Source organism: Podarcis vaucheri, assembly GCF_965113315.1.
Source record: "Podarcis vaucheri genome assembly, chromosome: 8".
Classification (NCBI taxonomy): domain Eukaryota; kingdom Metazoa; phylum Chordata; class Lepidosauria; order Squamata; family Lacertidae; genus Podarcis; species Podarcis vaucheri.
Genome location: NC_138766.1, coordinates 70,463,209 through 70,487,007, shown reverse-complemented (window position 1 = coordinate 70,487,007; position 23,799 = coordinate 70,463,209). Strand labels below are relative to the sequence as shown.

The following is a 23,799-nucleotide window of genomic DNA, read 5'->3' as shown; positions in this document are numbered from 1 at the left end:
AAGTTGTGCATTACACTCTACTTGTCTTTGCTGCCCTCTAGTGATCTTGCATATATAAGACAGAAATTAGTTAAAATTGATACTGAGATCCAAGATGGATCACAAATTCTTTTCTCTTTACTAGCGATAAGGGGGGGGGGGAATACATTTTGTTAAATTGTGCTGTGCATTACATCTTCCGAGAATCTTCAGATATTTACAAAGCAAGGTTCTGCCTGTTGAACTAATAGAATGAACATAGTGTAGGGGAAGATAAAGGCTATCGGTAGCCAAGCTAACCTATTCAGACATTTTCCTGACTGGAAAATATGCCAGACCCTAATAATGAACACAATACAAATTTATTGAAATCTCTCCTAGAATATATGTCTGTGTATGTGTGTGTTTTTAAAAAGCACAAGTTCATCCAGTCCATTAACTGTTAATTACAGTGGTACCTCGGGTTAAATACTTAATTCGTTCCGGAGGTCCGTTCTTAACCTGAAACTGTTCTTAACCTGAAGCACCACTTTAGCTAATGGGACCTCCACCGGAGCACGATTTCTGTTCTCATCCTGAAGCAAAGTTCTTAACCCAAGGTAATATTTCTGGGTTAGCAGAGTCTGTAACCTGAAGCATAAGTAACCTGAAGTGTATGTAACCCGAGGTACCACTGTAATTTAAGTTACAGAACACAATTATTTTTAAAGAATGTGCAGGAAGAACATAGGAAAGTGCCTTTTACAGAATTTCACCATTGGCCAATCTAGCTCAGTATTTTCTATTTTGACTGGCAGCAACTCTCCAGTGTTTTAGGCAGCAGACATTCCCAGCTTAGCCTGGATATGTTAAGGGTTGAACCTGGGACTTTCTGCATGCAAAGGCAGACACTCTACCACTGACCCTTCCCCAGCCGGGGTACCTCAGGAGAGCATGAGACTCTTAATCTCAGGGTCATGAGCCCCACATTGGGCAAAAGTTTCCAGCTTTTGGAGGGGGTTGGTCTGGATGACCCTTGGGGTCCATTCCCACTCTACAATTCTGTGAGTTGCACTGCATATACCGGCCATCTTGACTGCTTACAACTGTATTGGGTACAGTAATTAATTCTACTATCTGTTTTCACTTTTTTCTGTGCTGTTTATTTAACAAGATTCCAACTTTACATCAAGGCACTCAAATTATGTTGCCCCTTTGGCCCAGTGATCTAGAAAAGCATTTCCAAATTCCTTGGCAGATGCTGTCATTGCTTTTATAGAAAAATTTGAATACTTCAGATCAGAAATAAAGAGTAGAGAAACGAATTGCAGAAAACTTAAAAACCAGCAAACTTTCTCCCAGCTGTACAGCATAAAAGACACGGCATCTGAATGGGAAAAGATTTTTTATATATAATTAATATGAAAATTTATTGGAAAAGATTGTCCTATATAATTAATATTAAATTTAATGTGACTGCTGTTGATGTAGTGGGCATACAGCTTTTAAAAAATCCCAACCAAATAATTGTCTCTAACATGCTAGAACAGAAATAATTTTAGAAATACTGTAATTTATAAATAAGGGAACTTACAATTATATTTTCAATTTTTCTCCCATCAGGAGGAGTGCATATACATGCCTTGTATTAGGAATATAGTGGCCCTACCCGGTGTAGTACTGAGGCATTAAATATGTCTTGAGGGAATGTCCAAACTTTTTTTTTTATGACATGATATTCTGTTTATTAGTATGTAGAGTTCCATATTGATTCATTAATTCATTTGAAAGCATTTATAGGCTGCTACATATTTCAAAAATCTATAAGCTGTGTACAGTCTAAAAAACAAACACTGTATTATTAAAACAAAAACACAACCTAAAAACAATAAAGCAGGAGTATAAAAACACATAAAAGTAGATGAAAGCAAACAAAACAGAAATTCAGAGGACTCAAACATGTACCAACCTTATGGGTCAGGGAAAGCCTGGGCAAAAAGATAAGGCTTCTCCAAAACATCTGAAGCAACTGAATTTTCTTCAGTTCTGAATGCTATCCGTTTCCTGCTTAAAATGGAAGGAACTCGAATACTAAGGGGTGCAGCATGTTGATCCTGTAATGAGGAGCTACTTTAGGATAAATGGGAGACTTAAATGATTTCCCTAGGTGGTATTGCTGTCCTCCTTACCTTCTTCACTTCATCTGAAATGTAGGTATTCTGGTTGACAAGGCATGGATTTCACCGTGCGATTAACAGTGCATTATGGAGTGTGCATGGTTCCATGTAATTTTCTGGCTTGCCAGTCTTGCAGACTTGCCCTTGGGAAGAGCACAAACACATAGGCTTGTGAACATATTTATTTTGAGTAGAAACAAATTGGAAGCAAAAAGTTTTGTTTTTGGAGCACTCAACAGAAATCATCCATCAGCAAGGAGGCCTGTAAAACTCATTGCTTTCTTGCTCACTCAACCAATATTTCTTGTTGATTCCATGTTTCTTTTGGAGAGGATAGGCAAGATTAATATAAATTATCATAGTTCAGCAATACAGCTTTCACTCATTGAGCTGAAGGAGAGTTGCATTCATGGAAGGCCCCCTTTGTGAATGATACTGCACTGAACAAAAGCCCATTCCATTCATGATGGAGCGAAAACCTAGAGCAGGGCTAGGCAACCTAAGGCCCGTGGGCCGGATGTGGCCCAATTGCCTTCTCAATCCGGCCCACAGACGGTCCGGGAATTGGCGTGTTTTTACATGAGTAGAATGTGTGCTTTTATTTAAAATGCATCTCTGGGTTATTTGTGGGGCTTGGGAATTCGTTCATATTTTTTTTCAAAATATAGTCCGGCCCACCACATGGTCTGAGGGGTGGTGAACCGGCCCACAGCCGAAAAACCCTGACCTAGAGGGTTCTGCAAATCTTTCTATAGTGAAACATGAAATGAGAGAAATTTAGGGATTACCATTGGTTACAATAGTCCTGAATTGTTCTTTTTAATTACCTGTAAATAACTTTGCTTGAATTTAAGGATTTAGATCCCAATTCGAACGACAAATTGTATTAGTGCTATTCCGTGGACGTGAAATAGAAAACTCTGATTATTGTTTATATAAAGGAGACTATACAACTCCTGAAGCTATTTGAATCTGAAGAAATGGAGGTAGAGATATTAAAAAGGGTGGAAGGAGACATTTGAAAGAGATCTTATGTTAGAGGACTGACATGCACAGCAAGGGGAAAAAGGAAATGGTAGAAATTTGATTTATAAGACAAACTCAGCAGGGAATTATGAATAGTAGCAAATTGTTACCATGAATTTCTTCTTGTGCTGCTGTTGTTAATTGCTGATTTTCATTATGGGCAATAAACTGAGACTTATATCTGAAACTGTGGCTCATTTAATCACCTATTTTAACAGAAACTTTGTTAACAATGTGGTATTTAGGGTTTCCCCCCCTGGAAACAAGGTCGTAATTTTGTTGATTTATAAATCAGTAGAACACACATTTAGGCATTTGAATTACACTCCACATATATATTTTTTGCATATGAAAATGTTATTCTATATTTCTGTAAATGGGCTAGAGAAAAATAACTATTCCTGAAAGACAGCCAGTGCACTTTAAGCTGAATTTATCTTACTAACTTGCAACTTAAAAAATAAATAAATAATACAATAATGCCAGCAACCCTGATTTTTATAGTTTTAGTCTGTGTCATGGGTATCATCAGACACAGTCAGTGCTTCATAAGTTTACTCCCCCCAGGACAGCAGGATCGTTTTCTTCACGATGGCACTGATTAGTGGTACGTGGCTTTTTCATTAGCCATTGAAATCCGTAGGGCTATTTTGTAAACTCGATGTTAGGATAGACTTTCGAAGCGTATTTGGCTGGTTTTATTTGGCCCTCAAAGAGGGCTACAAATCAAAGAATTTGCTTTTTATTGAGTCACCTAAAATTAAACACTTAATTGGAAGCTTTTATACAATCAACAAGCAGCTCTTTTGCATTCTGATGTTTTTTTGTGGGTTGTAGAATGTGCCCTTGTAACAGGACTTGAGGCATAGAACAGCATGTTAGTCCTTAAATAGCTGGGATATTGTGCACATCCTCTAAATCTGACTTCAGAAAGAGAGTAGGATTTCCTAATAATGTTTTCAAATACTTCTATTCCATATGGGTTTTATGATTCATGAACTGGATTATCATCAGTTCTCTGTTTTACATTCCTGGCACATTACTGCCACTGATTGGAAATGCTTTTGTATCCTTTGCTGGAATTAACTCTGTTCCACGGTCCTGAAGCATCTGCTCAGCAGATACTTCTCTACAAAGTATCAACGGGTTTTCTTCTTCCCCCTTTTATCATAGCTTAACAAACCCTTTAAGTACATACAAATGAAAGGAATTGCCTTTGCCCATTGAGATTTTATTTATTTTTTTAAATTTTTTTTTTACATGATATGCAATGCCCTTTTGATCTCCTGGACTCATTTCTATTGAGGTTTTTATACATGTCCCTAGGGGTGGAGCCTTAGGTCACTTGTAGAGCAACTGCTTATCATGGAGAAGGCTGCAGTTGAGTCCCTGGCATCTTCAGGTAGGAGTGGGGCAGACCCCTGTCTGAAATCCTGCAGAGCTGCTACCACTCAGTGAAGGCAGTGCTGAGCTAGATGGAGCAACATCCTGACTCTATAAGGCGGCTTTCTAAGTTCTTGTTAAATTTCTGTTAAAACTACATTGGGTAACAGGACTGGGAAAGGGCTGCTGCCTGAGGCATTGAAGAGCTAGTATACGTGAGAGTAAATAACAGGCAAGGTGGGCAAGTCATGTGAATTAACAGTAAGGGGGATGCATATATCCTCTTTCTGTTTTTGAGATTCTTCTTTCACAGAATGCTTTCCAGTTTTTGTCGTGTTGCTGGTGATGTGTAAAAACTGGGTTGTATCAAGTACAGTGGTACCTCGGGTTTAGTATTTAATTCCTTCCGGAGGTCCGCCGGAGCCCGATTTCTGTTCTTATCCTGAATCAAAGTTCTTAACCTGAAGCACTATTTCTGGGTTAGCGGAGTCTGTAACCTGAAGCCTAATTTATCGAGGAGCAATGAGGAAGGAGCAACAATGTTGGAGAAGCGACAAGCCTTTTAAGTAGAGATCTTTCCCTACTGCATCTGTACTGGAATGGTTTTTAGGTTTTTTACTGCTTGTGTGTTTGCTGCTCTGAGCTCCTTTAATAGTTGAGAGAGAGAGAAAGTGAGAATTAAAAGGTGTACCAAGCAAAACAACCAAACATTTATTTGGCTTCAAGTTGTGGAGTGGGGATGGGGAAGGAGAAGAATGGAAATGATGAACATTGGAATCTGCCACATACCAAGTCAAAGCATTGGTCCATCTATCTCAGCACTGTCTACAGTTATAGGGAACATCTCTCTAGGATTCTAAACGGCATTCTCTCCTTGTCTTTCCTGGAGATGCTGGGGTTTGGACCTGGGACCGTCTGCATGCAAAGCAGATGGTCTACCACTGAGCTACAGCCCTTCTCCTATCCATGAAAATGACCATAAATCTTAAATCTGACATGCCCCAAAATTCAATATGAGAAACAAGAAATGTTACAGTGTTTCACAGTGTTATAGAGCACAAGTCCATTGATTTCCATGAGTCTATTCTAAGCAGGACTTAGTTGGGTATCACCCAGAATTTAAATGTGACAAGCCATGATGTGAAGAAAGAACTAAGGCATTCAGAGTGTGTGATTGGAAATTCTTTTGTCCTCAACATCAGTAAGTGTTTGGAAGTAATTTCTATTTAAACATTTTTACAGGATGAGGATGAGCTGGACTCCCATACCATGGTGAAGACAAATTCAGAAAGTGCCGGCACAATGAGAGCCACAAGTACTATGAGTGACAGTGCTCAGACAATGATTGAACATAATAGCACCATGCTTGAATCCGATTTGGGGACCATGGTGATAAACAGTGATGATGATGATGATGAAGATGAAGACGGAACTATGAAAAGTATGTTTAATTTTCCTTTCTGTTTAAAGCATGTTCTGTTTTCCCTCTAGATATATAAATTGTTATCAATAAATACGCACTTAAAATCAGTTATGTTATGGATTCTACAAAAGAATGTTGGAGTTAAAACCTTGGGAAAGGAAGTTGTCCATGTAGATATTGGCTACATTCTTGTGGTTAGTGCAGATGAGATTCACATGTGTACTTGAGCTAGTTTTCCCTGACAACATGTCTGCCCTTGAACTCACAGATCTCTTCTGCAAGATGGCTTACAACCTCTGGATTGGCTTTATTAGTAATATTAGTTATAAATACTGTGCTTACTTCATGCTATATTATGGAACTAAATATAAGTTTTAAGTGTGATTTCATTTTTATTTAAGTCATTCACATAACATTTCACGTAGGATAACTGGAAAAATTAAAATATATTTTAGAACTATAGAACACTTTTCATTAAGGGCACATCAGTCAAACCCAGAGCCATTTGGAGCCAGTTCTATGATAGTCATATAGATTTATAGCCAGGAGTTAATGGTTGTAAAGGGTATATTTTTAAAATTTTTGTCATAAAGCATTGGCCTGGTTTGCACATCTTGTTATGCCATGGTTAAAAATAAACTACGGTTTACCGCAAGCAAAAAAGTGTGTTGGTGCACGCTGCTCAATCATGCTTGCTTCAATCCTCCCCTTTCCCTCCTTTTCTGCAGTTGGGAGGAAACAAACCAGGATGTTGGCTTGGCCACTTTGGTTTCCGCTTGTGATTTGTTTGAAGAGAAACAAACCACAAGTGCTGGTTGTCTTGCAATGCTGAGAAGAAATAAGGGAAAGGAGTCTGGCTGAGGAAAAGGAGGTGCGGGGAGGAGCAAAAGAGGCACAATGGAGCAGTATGTAGTTCCAGCCTACATACAGTATCAAGGAAGTCATAAAACACAATAGGGATACATTTGAATTTGCAGTTAGGTATAACAGGGACAATAGAGATATAGCAACAGTTAAAAAATATATAAATTAATGGAGCAGTAATAGAATGGAGCAGTATGCATTAGCATGCTGCCAGTTGGTGAAAAAACACATTTTATTATAGCTTATGGCTTAATGGCACATTTTATTATAGCTTATGGCTTATGGCTTAATGTGTCGTGAGATGTGTAATGTGTTCACTATCTGTTCAAAAGGTAAATGTACAATGTTGGCATTAATCTAACTCCTTGTCACAAACTTTCTGTCTTTTGCTATTATAACTGCTTGCCTTTTGCCCAGTGCCTTCAAATATTAACTGAGGTTTCCAAAAGCATTTTGTCTCTCCCAACACATTCACCTGAATGAATTAAGTTTTGCAAAAGCACTGCTGGAAGTTAGTTAAAACATTGGTGGTATGACTGTTCAGTCATAATTCCTGGCAATGTAAAGTGTCTTAATATTTTCTCTCCAGAAATGCAGAAGAAACATCAGTTGCCCATCTGATGGCTATCTTGCCATACACATATGACAAAATTAGCCTAATATAATCTATTGCTAGGATGAACTGAAGCAGCTTTATGTGCCATATTAAAGTCTGAAAAGATTTAACTTCTTTGAATGTTAGAAACATGCTTGTTGTGACTTGTAGAAGTGGAGCTGGCAATTTAAGACAGGATTTTGTTTATTTTGCAGTGCTTATGTACAGTAGACCAGGGATTTTTATCTCCAGCTAAAAGATAATAAACAGTTCTGTTGATGAGTGATGACTCTTGAGTAGAATGATTCAATCCATAAAACACTTAATACATGTTTTAATTTGTGTACGATGCTGAAATAGGTATTTGCTTTATAAACTTCTGTGGATAATGGAGAGATTTATTATCAAAATCTTGAACTAATATTTAACATATGGTAGAAAAAACATCATGAAGAAAACATCATGATAAAACATCATGAAGATAAAGTTATGTAAAGCAAATGTAAGAGTTCCAAGAAGAATAATGGATGAATTATTCTGGATGGAAATATATTCACAAAGAGATAGGCACAACTTTCCAGTCCATGGTATATGTGAAAGAGAAGGGATGCGGGTGGCGCTGTGGTCTAAACCACTGAGCCTCTTGAGCTTGCCAGTCGGAAGGTTGGCGGTTTGAATCCGCATGTCAGGGTGAGCTCCCATTACAGTGTCCCAGCTTCTGCCAACCTAGCAGCTTGAAAGCATACCAGTGCAAGTAGATAAATAGTTCCTGCTGCAACAGGAAGGTAAACACTGTTTCTGTGCGCTCTGGCACTCGTCATGGTCTTCCGTGTGCCAGTAGCGGTTTAGTCATGTTGGCCACATGACCCGCAAATGCTGTCTGCGGACGAACGCCAGCTCCCTTGGCCTGAAATGAGATGAGCGCTGCACTCCATAGTCACCGTTGACTGGACTTAACAGTCCAGGGGTTCTTTACCTTTTACCTTTATCTTTTATGTGCAAGATGCGCTGTGCAACTCTTAAAAAAACATTTCTTTTAATTGCAGAATAAGTACCCTCTTTTAATGTTAAGTTTCCCATACATACTCTAGCTTCTCTCATTTTTTGGAAATACACAACTCCATGGGTTTGTGGTCCATTATAACCTTTTACAGACTTGTAAAAGTCTGTAAAGTCTGGTATTGTGGTGGCAGGTTCTACCTCTGAACTTATACACACACACACACACACACACAAAAAAAAAAATTATAAAACGTACCACAAAACTTATCACTTATACAATCTTTTTAGACTTCCTTCATCACCTCTCATGATCCACCGTTTTAACCACTTCTTATGCATTTCTTAACTTTATATTGCTTTTACATCTCTTAACAAATCATCCTTCCCCTTCTCCATTTTTGCAGTACTTCCAATAATACTCCTCACAAAACTTCTTGCAAACCTACAAATGTTGTCTGATCTTCACAAATACTTTTCAAGTAGTCCGTCTACCTCTGAACTTCTGCACTTTCATGAGATTTCTGTAGAATGCTGCCCTGCATGTAGCTGTACATCTTAGGAAGTCTTAGGATTCTCTCTGGGCATTTGGGCATAACTGAAAAGTAGTGTTCCTGATAGCATAGACCAGGGTTCAGCAGTCCATTGGACCCATGTGCATATTTGCACACTACAAGCTATTTTATTTGCTACAATAGAAAGCTTATTTCATGCTGAATTTCATTGGGGGAGAGGATCCTGTGGGCACCAGGGAAGGTCTCTGTGGGTGCAGGTGCCCCTATGGGTGCCATATTACTGACCTCTGGCCTAGATAGAAGACTCTGCACATATAACAGTGTAAGCGGATGCTCTCTGTAAATGTTTTAATGAAGTCAGGAACAGAACCTGCCACTTGGATGCCTCAAACCTGCCCACACTTACATTTTGTTGAAACAGGCTTTAAAACATCCCCCCTTTTGCGCTGAGTGTCACGTACTAGTTATCCTGTAGATCATCACTACATTTCACTGAACACAGAGCCCTTCTTTAATCGGTACTCTGTTTATATTATTTAGGCTGGAAAAGTTCCCTCCAAATAGCAGGGGATGTGCGTTGGATTATGCCTCAGGGCAGGAAAGAAGGTTTTGGAAGCAGACTGAGGCTCCTATGATGCTCTAGTTCATTTCCTGCCTTTGTTATGATGAATTCAATTATGATCACTGTTGGCACCTGTGTAATCTTCTCAGGCTAGTTGCTATTGATCTTTCTTCTGTCTTGTATTTAGACTTTCATCTTGAGTGTTTTTCCTCTCCTCCCTCAGCTTCATCTTTGAGGATCTAATGGATCTAATTGATCATGGTACGTCTCTTGGATGTACGGAGAGCCATTAAAATGTACATAGCCAGAACCAATTGCTCATACAAGCAGATTCTCTTTTTGTGTCTTTCCATCCAGCACCTCTGGGTAGAAAGGTTTGTGTGCACACTTTGTCTAAATGGATGGCTTATGAGGTGTTAAAGATACCAGTGCCTTTGAGACTGACTACTCATTCCATGATGGCTGCTGCTTCTTCTTCAGCTTTCACTGCTAATAGGGCTCTTCCTGATGTTTGTGAAGTGACTGCATGGGCTTCGCCAAATAATTTCATATGCCATTCAGCAGGTCCTTCCATAGAACATTGCACAGCTGGATACAGTCCAGGGACCTGCCCTATTTTTCATGGAAGACAATTTTACTCGACTACGATTGATCTCCAAAGAAGAAGATTAGCTTTGGTGTATCCCAACATACCATCCCTGATAGCTGAAGAGAAATAGTTTGATTGGTACCTACCTGAACAGTAGATTTCCTTTGCCTTAGCACGGATGGTATGGCTGCACCCTGTCATATTTGACTACACATATTTTTATAGGGACCATACATCCACTGATCTGTTAAGCTATTTTGCTGATAGTATTGGAAGCAGGTTTTCCACTACTGTTTATTTTCTGGTGCTTGTTTTTCTTAAGTTTCTCTTTAAGTTCATGGGCTCATGATTCTTGTATCAAGCTTGGCAAGTCTGCAAACTAGAGCATCATGGGAGCATCCTCCTACTTCCTGCTTTGCCCAGAATGTGCAGCCATAACCCAACATACCATCCCTGACTAAGCCAAAGGAAATCTACCCTTCAGATAGCTACCAACCATACTTTATGGAGGACTGTTGCCTCCTCAGTTAAGAGGTGACACCAGATTCTGTTGAAAGTATAAAAAGTAGTGAACTGGACTGATCATGCAGCTTTGTCATAAAATGCTTAATTTCACTATTATATAGTGAATTACATTATATTTACATATGCATCTTTCACTTCCTACACTGAACTTGAAGCTACCAACATCTTGTTGGTAGACATTCTCCCAGTCAGGTATTGACCAGGCTCAAAACTGCTTAGCTTCAATAATGAAACTTGATGAGGTAGTTCTCCAGCTTTTGGAAATATGATTTTGTTCTGCCTATTTGAAGAGAGGACTCTGTTCTGTGTAGAAAAACTGGAATGAGTCATCGTTGTGATTTTGGTGTGTCCCCAATTAGTGTTTCCCTTTTATCTCCTCCCAGTATGTGATAAATTTCTTCCACATAATGCAGTGTGGTCATATGTGAAATTCTTTAATAGTTTTGTGCTGTTTCAGCAGTATACTTGGTTTCTGTGTTAATCATTAAACTATGTCATTGCTCTGGAAAGAAATGATCTGCCCCAATAACAAATTGTGTCCAAGGAACATGGATGTTACTTCAACTTCACAAATTATTGATGCATCTTTTGATATTGTTCTGAAGCCCTATTTTTGATATTGTTTTGAAGCCCTATAGCCACCACATTTTAAGTTGTTATATTGGAACGTATTTATTTATTTAACGTATTTATCAGTCACTCCAAAACCCAAGTTCTCTGGATTACAGTCATTAAAAAAATATAAAAACATAAAATCCACATAAAATAATCAAAGTTCAACACTAAAGTCCAGTAAGACAAAGACCAGTACCAAAATAGAAAATAAACACGATACGAGCCACAAACATTTCTTAATCAAGAGAGAACAAAAACAACCCCATAAAGGCTAAAATTTATCCCAGCTGCCATAAAAGTAGAGGCTAAAATATTAATAATGATGCTAAAATATGATTTAGATGCTAAAAGGCCAGGGAAGCAGTTTAGTGAAGCAGCTTGGTTTGGTGCAGTTTTTTTTAAAATGACTGTGATATCACTTATTTTCAGATTGTTCTCTTAAATACGTTAAAAATTATACCAGCACATGTGGGCATTGCTTCCTGTATTCGTGAAGTTTGAGTCTTGGTTGTAAGCATGGCTCATGGGTTATGTGTGAATTAAGTTTGAGAGAGGAATTCGTACATTCTCTTAACATGTGATCTGTTTGGTCTTGTGCATGTTACGAGGAAGGAACTTTCCCGTCTCTTCCCACAGTGTGTCTGCCCACCGTAAGCTGAAAGACTATTCGCTTTCTGGAAATCAGAGCATGAGATGAGAACCCCAGGATGTTTTTAGATGATTTCATTGGCCTGTTTCATGCAGCTTCTTCATTTCTCCCTCATAGTTTGCTTGGCTCACTGTCTCCTCTGAACCAGGCTCATGGTTTAGCTCTCTCCAGACTAATCATGTTGTGACCAAGGATTGTTATTGGCTATGGCTCATAGTTAGTTTGGAGAGAACAAAGCCATGGGGTCTGGCTTGAGGTGAAAAATGACTGGGTAGAAGCAAAGTTGCTGTGATCCCTTCACTGGCAGCCCTTTGTATCTGTTTGTTCTCTGTCTCTTAATGTAGTTCTTTTAGGATGCAATGAAGATGTGAAACGCTGTGACTGATAAATCTGCAGAGTTGCTAACCCTAAATATTCCTAAAAATCATTCATTCTACTCCACCAGTGATGCAGGATTGCTTTTTCTCAGCCCAGTACTGTGTGTTGTTGTTGTTAAACCTATTTTCCACCCTTCACCAGCAGGTCCCTGGGCATGTTGAAATAATAAAAAATGCAACATTAAAACAAACCACAATCACAGGAATAGGGTGGGTTCAGAAATGAGTGGGGGAAAGCATTTTTATTCCTCATGTTGGAATTAATTGTATTCTAGTAGAAGCAAAAGGCGACCTATAGATGATGCATTTGGAGGGACCTATGATCTGGTGGTCTTTTTATACTGCTCTATCATAAAAATTATCAGAGAGCTTTATAACAATGGTTTCCAATGTTACTAAGGGAGGAGTAGCCCCAGACAGGATTTAGTTTGGGTCAGATCTCCCTTTCAGATTGCTTAAAATGTGTAGATTTTTGGGTGACGCATTCTCAGATGATTTTTTTGCAGCAAGCCACACAACTGCAGAAATAAATGTGTTTAGACAGAGGGGGAATTTTCTTCCTCTCCTAGCAATGCAAAACTATTGGACAACTTTTAAAACTTTGCTAACATTAGATTTTGTATATATATTTCCCTCAACTTTCTATTTTCCTGCTCAAGGACAAAATAAGTAACAATAATAAGTTTTTTATTTATAGGCGCCCATGCTTGGAGGCCCCTGGGCGCTTTGACAAAAAATAAGTAAAAACATATTTCCCCCCAACAAATAGGGACTTGTGCCCAAATAAAGCTGAGATCTGGAACAAAACAAAGCTTGACATTCTAACCTAACATTTTAATACACAGCCTAGCAATAAATAGCATTGTGTTTTCTGGCCTTATATTTTTTCAGGAGTAGGGGCTTGTGTGGGTAAATTGTTGGTGAGAAAGGGATGCACTATATCAATACAACAAAACAGAACCTGGAAGACTGGAAAATCAAGTAGGCAATAGAGTCCTTCTATGGTGGTACAGTTTGACTGACCTACTCTTGCTTTTCTACAGTTTCATCTGGCTTTAATTTGGAAAGCCCACATCCTTACTAAATACGCTTGCTAGTTCGCTTATACAAGTTTCTGTTTTCATAAGGCATTTTTCCGCAATGATTTTCATTCTCCCACCTTTTAGGGTTAGGGTCTTTTTGTGTGCCCCCCCCCAAGTGGCTGCTTTTGTGTGCCAGAGAAAAATGAGGGGAAATCTCACAACAGCACTAAAAGACAAACCTTTATAAAATTATTATAGTCTTGATAAAATATCCAGTGTGTTTTCAGTTGATGATGGCCTTCTTCAAGGGCATAGGATTAAGGTCATGTCAAGGTGACATCTCTGGCAACCAGAATTGTGTTAGTTTATTTTGCATTTTTATTTTGAGTCCATCCATTTGCCCATCTAGCACAGTACAGACTATTCTGACCTTGAGTGGCTCTCTAAGGTCTCCAGTGGTGATCTTTCCCATCCCTGCAGTCCTTTTAAATGGAAATGCTAGAGAACGGATAGTCAACCTTTTTATACCTACCGCCCACTAATGCATCTTTCTTGATGGTAAAATTTCCTTACCACCCACCAGTGCTCGATGGAAGGAGGATTCAACTTGTGCCGTAGAACACCCTACGGCCCACCTAGAATCCTGAAACGCCCACTAGTGACCAGGTTGACAACCCCTGTGCTAGAGAGAGAACCTAAACTATAACCCCTCTCCCTTGTATCTAGCAAAGTGTAGCAACATTTTAACACATTTTGGGGAAATTAGCAATACAGTTTCAGGGTGCAGGTAGGGACTCTCTATAAATGTTGGTCTTCTTTCTTTCTTTCTTTCTTTCTTTCTTTCTTTCTTTCTTTCTTTCTTTCTAACTTTGTATCTGGAAGCTTCTTTGGAGTTGAAAATGCTTAATCTTTCTCCCAAGCTATGCTTAAGATAGTAATCAGCCAATTCTGCAAATGATTGTGAAACTCTGCAAGTTAGAGATTATCCTTTAATGTGGAACTTCTGCATTTTCTGAGCATCTAATCAAGTGATGTCAGTGCAATTCTCTTGTGGATTATTGTAGTAATAGGAATGAATATCAAGAAGTTAGTGAGGCATGACTTTCCTTTCCTGCAGCAATGTTTAGCTGTTCCTACCAAAGCTGTATTCCAAACGATCGCTTAAATAGTTTGTAAGATTACCCTATAACATGTGTCAGACCAATTTATTACAGTTTCCTCATGAGCCTAGGATTCCCTTTCCTTAAGAGATAATTGTCCTTACTCTATGGAAGGGTAGCAACGTAGTGTCCTACAGCTGTTGTGGGCTATCAACTCCCATCATGCTCTGGCAACACAGTCAAAGATCAGGAATTATGGAAGTTGTAGTTCACAACATATGGAGGATGCCGCTATTGGCTCCTGGTTTCTGTGGTCTTCTTGACTTTGCTATACGGTTTGATACACAAATTTGAGATTCTTAATTGGTTCTTTTTCTTTAGGTAAAGTAGACTTTTTTTGTCCCATTAATAGTTTCCTAAAGACCAGCTTGTAAAGCCATAAACTTAAGTATAAGAAGCAAAAATCCTGGCAATGCAGTTATTTACAAAGACTGAATTGTAAATTTTCAGCATAAATGGAATGTGATTGATCTGCACCTCTGCATTTCTTAGAATGGTCTCATTGAGTTGTCCCACTTGTAAGAGGGAATATTAGGGGTGTTTCCAATGCTGCAGCTCTGCTAATACAACATACTTCTGGGAATGACGTGAAAGCCACCTCCACTCTCCCTGCTCCGGGCATGCCCTCAAAATCTGCTCTGGGGGATTAGGAGCCCCTCTAGAGCAGATTTGGGGGGGGGCATATGGAATAGAGTAGAGGAAATAGAAGACCCATTGCATGAATGGAACTTCCCTCACACGCTGTTGGATACAACCTTAGTCCGGTGTCAACGGATACTTTTCAATTTGTACAGCCTGAGGATGTGGACAGGAACCTTGGAAATGTGAGAGCTACCACATGTGTTCTTGATCCTTGCCCTTTCTGGCTCATCAAAAGAGTCAGCAGCGGACTGGCTGAGTGGGTCAATGCCTCTCCTTACAACGAGGCAGGGTGCCAGCATGCCTAAAGGAGGCAGTTATAAGACCACCATGGAAAAATCCATCCCTGAATCCCACCGTATTGAGTGATTATCAGCCAGTCTTCAATGTCCCATGTTTGGGCAAGGTACTGAAGCATGTTGGTGGTATTTCAGCTCCAAGGGTTTCTAGAGGAGACTGATTATCTAGATCCATTTCAATCTTGTTTCAGGCCTGATTATGGGACAGAGATGGATTTGGTCACCTTGGTGGGTGACATGTGCCAGGAACTGGACTAGGGGTGTATGTCCCTGTTGGTTCTCCTGGACCTCTTAGCAATTTTTGATATAATCAACCATGGTATCCTTCTGTACTACCCTTGCTGGGATGGGAGTTGGAGGCACTGTTTTGCCAGAATCTTTATATGCTATGGGTGAAGCTGGAGTGTTTCTGTTCATGTGAGGAACATTTATATTAGTGTCAATGTTAAAAAATGAAAAGAAATATTGAGAAGAAATATTGGACTTCAATTTCAGGATTTGCAAACGTTATATTAGTTCAACTATGTTTAATTCTGTAGATGTATCCTGAGTTAACTGAGCCGTAAGCCACTTTTTGCACTCATTTGCATCACAGTGGTATTTCGTTAGGTTTCTGTCGCTCTGATTACATGCCTCTTTCTTGTTTGCCCTGTCACTCTGTCCTGGGAACCCAATTGCTAGGAAACAAACATTAACTCTGCCTATTGATATCTTTTGAGCAGCTCTGTTATAAACACAATTTACTTGGAACTTACTGCTTTTCTCTTTTAAATTTTAACCACAGCCTTCTAATTTTCATACTAGGAAATGCAACATCACCCCAGGCTCAGCGACCTTCTTTTATGGACTACTTTGATAAACAGGATTCCAAGAATAAAAGCCATGAAAACTGCAACCAGAATATGCATGAATCTTACCATATATCGAAGAATGTCTTTCCCGATAACTGGAAGGTTCCTCAAGATGGCGATTTTGATTTTGTAAGTACTGCTGTACAGTTTGCTTTCCTGGTATCTTTGCATGGTGTAGTAATTCTAACTGAGATCAGCTAACATGAACACTATATAGAATTCTTAGCAGTGTAGCAATCGCTTAGGAATATGGCCACCTACATAGCATAATCCAGGACAGTTTTAGAGGGTCTCTTCTCCAGTCTTCAGAGAGTAGCTGGAAGTGGGGAGGCAGAAAAAAGTCCACCTTTCCTTCCACTCTGCTATTTTAATCTGAAATCTTAGGTGCAGTACTGTGCCCAGAGCTCAGAAACTGGTTGCCCTAATGAAATTCCCTGTTGCAAAATGTGCTTAGAACAATGGGAGTTTCAAACATCGTAGGGTTTTTCAGACTGTGAATTCCATGTTCTGCAGTTTAGTGGTCCCTTCTCTTCATCGTTTTCTGTACTATTAGAGACTTGTCTCAGCCACTGTGTGCATTCTCCCAATGTGCATGCAAAATTACATATTGTCAAATGAACTTGAACTTAGAAATGTAGAAGTGGCCTAGTTTATCTTTTTGGTTTCTTGTCTCTGACAGCATCTCCCATCTTCTCTGAATAGCAAACTGCAGTTTTTTTGGTACGTGAAACCTTTGTGATCCACCACTGAAATAACAAATGAATCTGACTCTTCATTCTCAGCCATTTAGGATGTTTGTGAACATCCTATGACTAGCTGCTTATTAGACCCTGTTTCAGTTTCACTTGCACTCAATCATAGGTCTGTCCCTTCTATCCTTCTGAATGTTTTCTGTACACACTTTTTAGTGTAAAAACAAACGCCCACTTTTCAGTGTGTTAACCAGGTAAATGTTTGTTGTATATACATCTTTAAGCTAACTTAATTGATCAATATTTTACTTGTATTGTCCACCTTAACTGTATGGGAGTATACATTAAGGCCACCTATTAGAAAATTGAGTTAAACTGGTGTAAGAAGTATTATCTATTTTTTGTGATAGCAGTAGTCATGCATGAAGTATATAGATTTTGTTATCAGTTATTTTAACCATCACACTTTGTAGTTCTTCCTATGAGCTGACAGATTGTAATAATCGTTGTAGGTGTTCTGAGTAGTACAGTATGGGGAAAATTCAATTATTTTCTCTAGTTGTTTGCTTTGGGAAATGTTACTCATATTATTGGCTATAGGTACTGACACTTGTTAAAGGATAACTCATTGTGGAGCATGCATTTCATGCTTTTCTAAAATTGACATCAATTTTTTAGATTGCTGACATACAGTCTTTAAGTAATTCATGAAAATTGTAAATAATGGATAACTTTCTGTTCTAAGGAACCCTCTTCTATCTCTGTTGGATTTTGCCTTAATGGGATCTAGTTAAGGATTTTATCAGTGAATGCAATCAGGAATGACTAATTTTGTGTGTTCTAAAAGAATAGGGTAGCAGTTTAAATTCCAAAATGTAAAAAATGAATCAGCATTCAGTGTTATTTTAGGACAATGTAGCTGCTCTTAGCAAGATACAAGTTTAATTCTTGTCAGACCATTACAGGGGTTAATATCCTCATTCTTTCTAAAAATGAAGGATTGAGTTTCACCCAGGATCACCTAAGTGAAAGAATAGGCACCAGTTCCTGATGGTTGAGACACTTTGGAATCTCATTATTATTATATTTTTAGGGTGCTGGGCCCCCTCAGTGTTCAGAGCGTGTTGGGCTCTGCCCCCTGGCTCCTTGCAATGTCACACAATGTCGTGCATGTGACATCAGGACATTGCATTGGGCCCCCTCAATCATCCAGAGAAGCTGGCACCTCTGAGTGCAAGCATAAGAGTCAGTTCAGAGGATTGGACATCAGTGATAGCAGTACGGAGGTTGAAAGAAAACTTAATTGCAAGTATCTTGATGTTCTTTTGCCTGCCTTTTAGGATTGTAGTTGGCTAGCAGAGATTGTCTCCCCATCTGCTTACTGCTTTAAAATGATAAAGGAATACCACCTAATCTATACTCTAAAAGCTGCTGAAAAATAAAACAGTCAACATGCTAGCTAGATCATGAATTAGTATAGTATTATTTTAAAAGCACATTCTTTAATAAAAGTTATTAAATTTTGCATTATTTTTCTAACAGATGAATGAGAGTCTACATTCCCCAAAAGAGATAAGTTTTCCTAATGGCTCAAAATGCAGGCATTAGTATTAGGAATTGATTTAATTTAGAAAGATAATTGTTAAAAGTCTCATCAGTGCTGATTGAATCAATTATCTTAACTGCATCTACATGTTAAGTGAAGTGCCTCTTTTTCTCCCTGGGTAGAATAATTCAAATAGAGAAGGCAAATGCATTTTACATCAGTGCCAAAGGAAAGATTCCTGCCTTTGCTAAACTTACTACCAAACAGGTCTGGTATCCAGATTGTTTAACATTAAACACAGAACGTGCATATCATGTGTCGGCATTACACTGTTGTTTAAGTACACTTTTGATGCCTTGAGCATTTTTTTTTAAAGCCATCTGTTACTAAAAGGCATGATTCTTTAATGTATTCTTAGAACAACAAATACATTAAAACATAACAATCACTGCAAAACGATGACATTGCAAATAGCAAGTATTTAATTAGTGCTACAAACGTTAAATGTGACAGCTGATTAGGTAATAGAATAACATGATTTAATCATTAAAATGATTAAGGATAATATACAGCATTTAGATAGAAATCTCAGAAACAATGTAAATTGGTATTTTATTAGAGTCTTACTGTATTATAGCTTAGCTGCCGTTACCCTAATGAATTTAAAAATGCAATGATTTCTGTAAACACGTTTCTGCACAACTTTTTAAAAAAATGTGGTAGATAAATTTAGTTTAAAAGCAGAAGCAAAAGCTTCTGATCTTATATCCATGTTGCACTCTGTGTGTGTGTGTGTGTACGTGTGTGTACGCGTGTATGTGCAGATCCAGGGCATATATAGGCTTACACACCTAACACTATACAAGGGGTGGGCAACTTTTTCTGTTGATAGTTGCCTTCCCTTGTGGGGCCATATTCCCATTTCTATGCAGATATATTCAGAAGTAAGCTGCACAGGGTTTGATGGCTATTTAGCAACACACATTTCTGAAGTTACCTGCTATGTGCTTAATCCTTAATCCTTCTTACAGCCTATAGCTCCTGCTATCCTAGCTCACCCTGACCAGGAACACTGGAAGCAACCCCCTCCCTATGCCCTCATTTATCCAAAACTATTTAAAGGAAAGGAAGGATCGGGCGATAACGAACAAAAAGAGGCTGGGACTACAGGGGCGGCAGAGCAAACTGAAAAGGAAGGGCGACGAGAAAATTCAGAATATGGTCTCCACCCAGATCCCAAACCAAGTGCTGTGGCACTGGAATCCTTGGGCAGTCCATGCAACAAGATCCCAGGGGCAAGAATCTTTCCCTTAAAGGAAGTGCCTAATCCAACAACCTCTCTAGATGATAAGGAAAAATATAACCCTAGGATATGGACATATGTGCCATTCTCATACATGGATCTATTGAACTAGAAAACACATTGCCCACCCAATTCTGAAAAGCCCAAAGCCATAACCGATTTGATTAGTTCAATTATGGAAATACATTATCCCACTTGGGCGGTCTTCAGGCAATTACTGATGACCTTTCTCAGTACTGAGGAAAGGCAAAGGGTCGATCAACAAGCACAGGAATGGCTCAGGCGAGAAGCAGAGAGGCATGGAGCGGCCAACACACAGGCCTGGGTGGTGGAGAATTATCCAGATCAAGACCCCCATTGGGACCCTAACTAAGGGGAGGGGGAAGAAGGAAGCTTGAGCGACACCACCAGGCCATAATAGAAGGCTTGAAAGCTGGAGCACTGAATATTAGCAAGGTGAAGGAAATCATACAGAGAACAGATGAGTCTCCGGGCACCTTCCTGGAGAGACTTCATGAAGCCTATAGGAACTATACGCCATTAGACCCAGAGGCTCCTGAAAATCGTGGAATGGTGAATATGAGTTTTGTGGAGCAAAGTGCACCAGACATTAGAAAGAAGCTTCAGAAGCTGGAAGGATTCGCTGGAATGAATCCAGAACAGTTGGTGGCAGTAGCTAGGAAAGTATATATGAATAGAGATTTGGAAGAGAAAAGGGAAGCAAAAAGGAAGTTTAAAAGGGAAGTGGATTTATTTACAGTGGCCACAGCAGCCAGACTTCCCACATACCAAGGAGGCTGGGGAGCAAAAGGAGGTTGGCGAAGTGGGGGCTTAGGCCCGAAACAATGCGCTATATGCCGAGAAGAAGGACACTGAAAGAATGAATGCCCGAGAGTGGAATGTGAAGGAAGAGGAGGACGCGGCTCAGTGAGAGGTAGAGGAATTATACTGAGAGGAAGAGGAAGAGGACAAGGCCAGTGGCGTGGAGGTTGATACTAACCAACTAGAGAGAAGGTGGATGGGACCTCACTGGGAGATGTGATTGGCCTGGAGGTCCCAGAGTTCGAGAAAAAGTGAACATATGACTCAGACTATAAAGACTCAACTAGCCTAACTGTGTGAGGAAACTCATTTAAAATGGACTGAAGTGTTGCCCTTTGCCCTATTCCATATTAGGTGTCCCCCTAAGGGAAAATTAAAAGTCTCACCACTTGAATTGATGTATGGCGGACCGCCACCTGTTATCCAGTCCTTATACCATGGATTAATGGAATGGAGTGACCATGTGGTAAAGAAGCAAGTGTAGTCTCTCTTCCGTGTCATGTATTCTCTCCACAGGTGGACCATTGAGCACACCCCCATTAACCTAATGGAGCCTGTGCACCTGTTCCAACCCGGTGACGAAGTGTGGGTCAAAGAGTGGAGAGAAAACCCACTTGAACCATGCTGGTGTGGCCCATGCGTTGTCTTATTGACCTCACCAACAGCAGTAAGGCTAGAGGGGATTGCGTCCTTGATCCACCACACATGTATCAAGAGAGCTGAAGGCATGCGGTCAGGTGCCCAACATCCAGAAACTGATTTAAAAGTAATCTTGACAAGGAAACCCCTTGTACCCAGTCACACCGGGAGCTGACTGGGTCACGGGCATCATGAGAGCGACGACCCTCTGCAGTAGCCACTCCGGATGCTGGCTATCAACGCACAGGGGAAGATTGGGAGCAAGATGCTTGTCTCCTCATTTTCATTTCACTATTGTAGTTTTATTCTTCTCTATAAGGTGGAAGGAAGGAGGTGGAGAAGATGAGCAGTTGGCAAAAGATAATAAATGGGCAGCAATAGCAGAAGAGGTAGCAACGAATGGGGGAAAGTGTCTAGTTTGCTCCCTAGGACTCTATGATTTGTTGGGAGGTGTGCCTCTCCTACTATATCCTTTAAACGCCACTGGATTAGTATTGGATGTGGGATTCACCAAAGGGAACATCAAAGAATGGCACCCAATGTATAACAAGGCAAAGAATTAAAGTAGCACCTTTGAAAGGTGGGCTGTGTGTGCGTCAGAAGAAGACTCAAAACAGCACTGGGGTGGGAGTTTTGTCATGCACCCACAATTGGTGGCACCATGATGTTAATAACTGGACATGTGGACAGACCCAAAAGACATTTGATTATTGTAGATGTTCAAAATGATTGAGCCACGTTTGGAAAATCTGTTGGAATCCTAGTGGAGATATCAATAGCACTACCAGGACTTGCCCAAGAGGCAGCGTCACCCACAAGGTCATATTTGAAGCCAGAGTTACCTTCCAAGGGAATGCTTCCTTTCTGTGGTAGGTGTGCAGACAGTGAACATATAAGGAAGTTCCTCCCAGTTGGCACGGGGCTTGTTATCTAGCCACCCTTTCCCCCCCCCCATGTGGGTTCTCCCTTATCTGACCCACCGAAGGAGAACTATCCAGAATGCGGCAGGGGCCATAGAGACGGTAGCTGGAGGCTCGGCTCAAAGTTGGTATGGGACTAATGGTTGGCTTCCAGAAAGGATAATACAACATTATGGCCCGGCTACATGGAACCCTCATGAATTAGTAGCGGGGCTCCAGGAGCCTATTTATAATCTGAACTGCATCATTAGGCTGCAGGCTGTAGTGGAAATAGTCGCCAGCACAACCCCTCTGGCTCTGCGGGTGGTGGCTCCACAATTAGATGAAAGTAGAAGTGCCATTCTGCAACTCAAAATAGGCCTGGATTATGTCCTGGTCAAACAGGGCAGGATGTGTAACGCACTGAATTTAACAAAAGATGTTTGTTGTTTCAACATATCTGATAATGGTGAGGCTATTCGTTCTCTAGCTGATCATATGGAAGCAGTAGCCCATGTTCCAGTACGGTCTTGGGAGGGTTGGAATCTGGATTGGTTGTCTTCATGGCTTCCCCAGATGGGAGGCCTTAAACCTTGATAGGAGGATTATTGGTTATGTTTTTGTTGTTGTTGATTCTGCCATGTATTATACCTTTGTTTCTGCAGGCCCTTAGGCGCATGATAGAATCTACCGTAGAAGCTACAATGTCTAGAAAATTGCTTTTTATGTATAAAAGCTTGCCTACTGAAGATCAAGCTATAGGTGATTTGTTTGCACCATAGCTTGAAAGTACAGGAAAGCTAGGCATTTGATATGTAGACATAGAGGCCACGACTCAGTGCGCACACTCTGCTATGCGGCCAAAGGGAACCAATCACAGGCCGACAGCATAGCCTAAGCTTGCTTACCATATAAGGGAAAGACAGGACTCACAGGTTCTGATTGGGATGTTTATAAAAGATGGCTTGTAGGTGTGTTTGGGGTCCAGTCTTTGAGGAGTGATCCCGCTGGACCAAACTTCTGCGCAGAAATAAACTTTGGATTCCTTTTTCACTCTATCTCATGTGTTTCCTTGCTCACTTAGGAGATAAGGCAGATTTTCCTGCAACAAATTTCACAGTCCTTTCCTGCTTCTTTTAAGATTCAACACAAAGTTCAGAAATGCTATCTTTCCTAGAACATCAAGATTAAATGAAAACAAGGCCTTGGGCGCATAAGAAAAGCTAGAACGGTTTTTGTAGTGAATTGACTCTTAGGAAAATCGGTAGGTTGTGAAGGTTGCTGGCCAGCTCTGTTAACATCTGTTTAGTTGCATAACAGGTTCATAATTCATGAATAGTTTGAGGACTCTAATGAATAAAATAAAATGGTGAGAATAGTGTGATGAAGCAGCAGTTATATTTGTCTTCGTTGCCTTGGTAACTAATTGTTCATATTAATACATCTCATGCACATAGCTCAGTAGCCTTCTGAGTTCAGGGACAGCTTTGAAATGTTTGTAACTAGACCAGACCAGATATTTCATAGCCGCCCCCGCCCCCTACACATCAGTGTGACTTGGGTTTTGGACTTCAGGCAATTTGACTATCATGAGCCTAGTTCTGAGATAATTTACATCTTAAATGAACTACTTCTTAAGTTTAATTATGTACATCATTGGGTGTGTTTTA

At 39.9% G+C, this 23,799-nt stretch overlaps 1 protein-coding gene across 3 annotated transcripts in view; it reads left to right on the top strand.

The window, feature by feature from the left end:
* Window positions 1–23,799, top strand: part of STK3 (serine/threonine kinase 3) — a 114,068-nt gene that overhangs the window by 49,865 nt on the left and 40,404 nt on the right. For all 3 annotated transcript variants that reach the window (XM_082235744.1, XM_082235745.1, XM_082235746.1), the window contains exons 9-10: window positions 5,787–5,985; window positions 16,182–16,357. In XM_082235744.1, coding sequence (XP_082091870.1) covers window positions 5,787–5,985; window positions 16,182–16,357 — 375 coding nt within the window. The remainder of the gene's footprint in view (window positions 1–5,786; window positions 5,986–16,181; window positions 16,358–23,799) is intronic.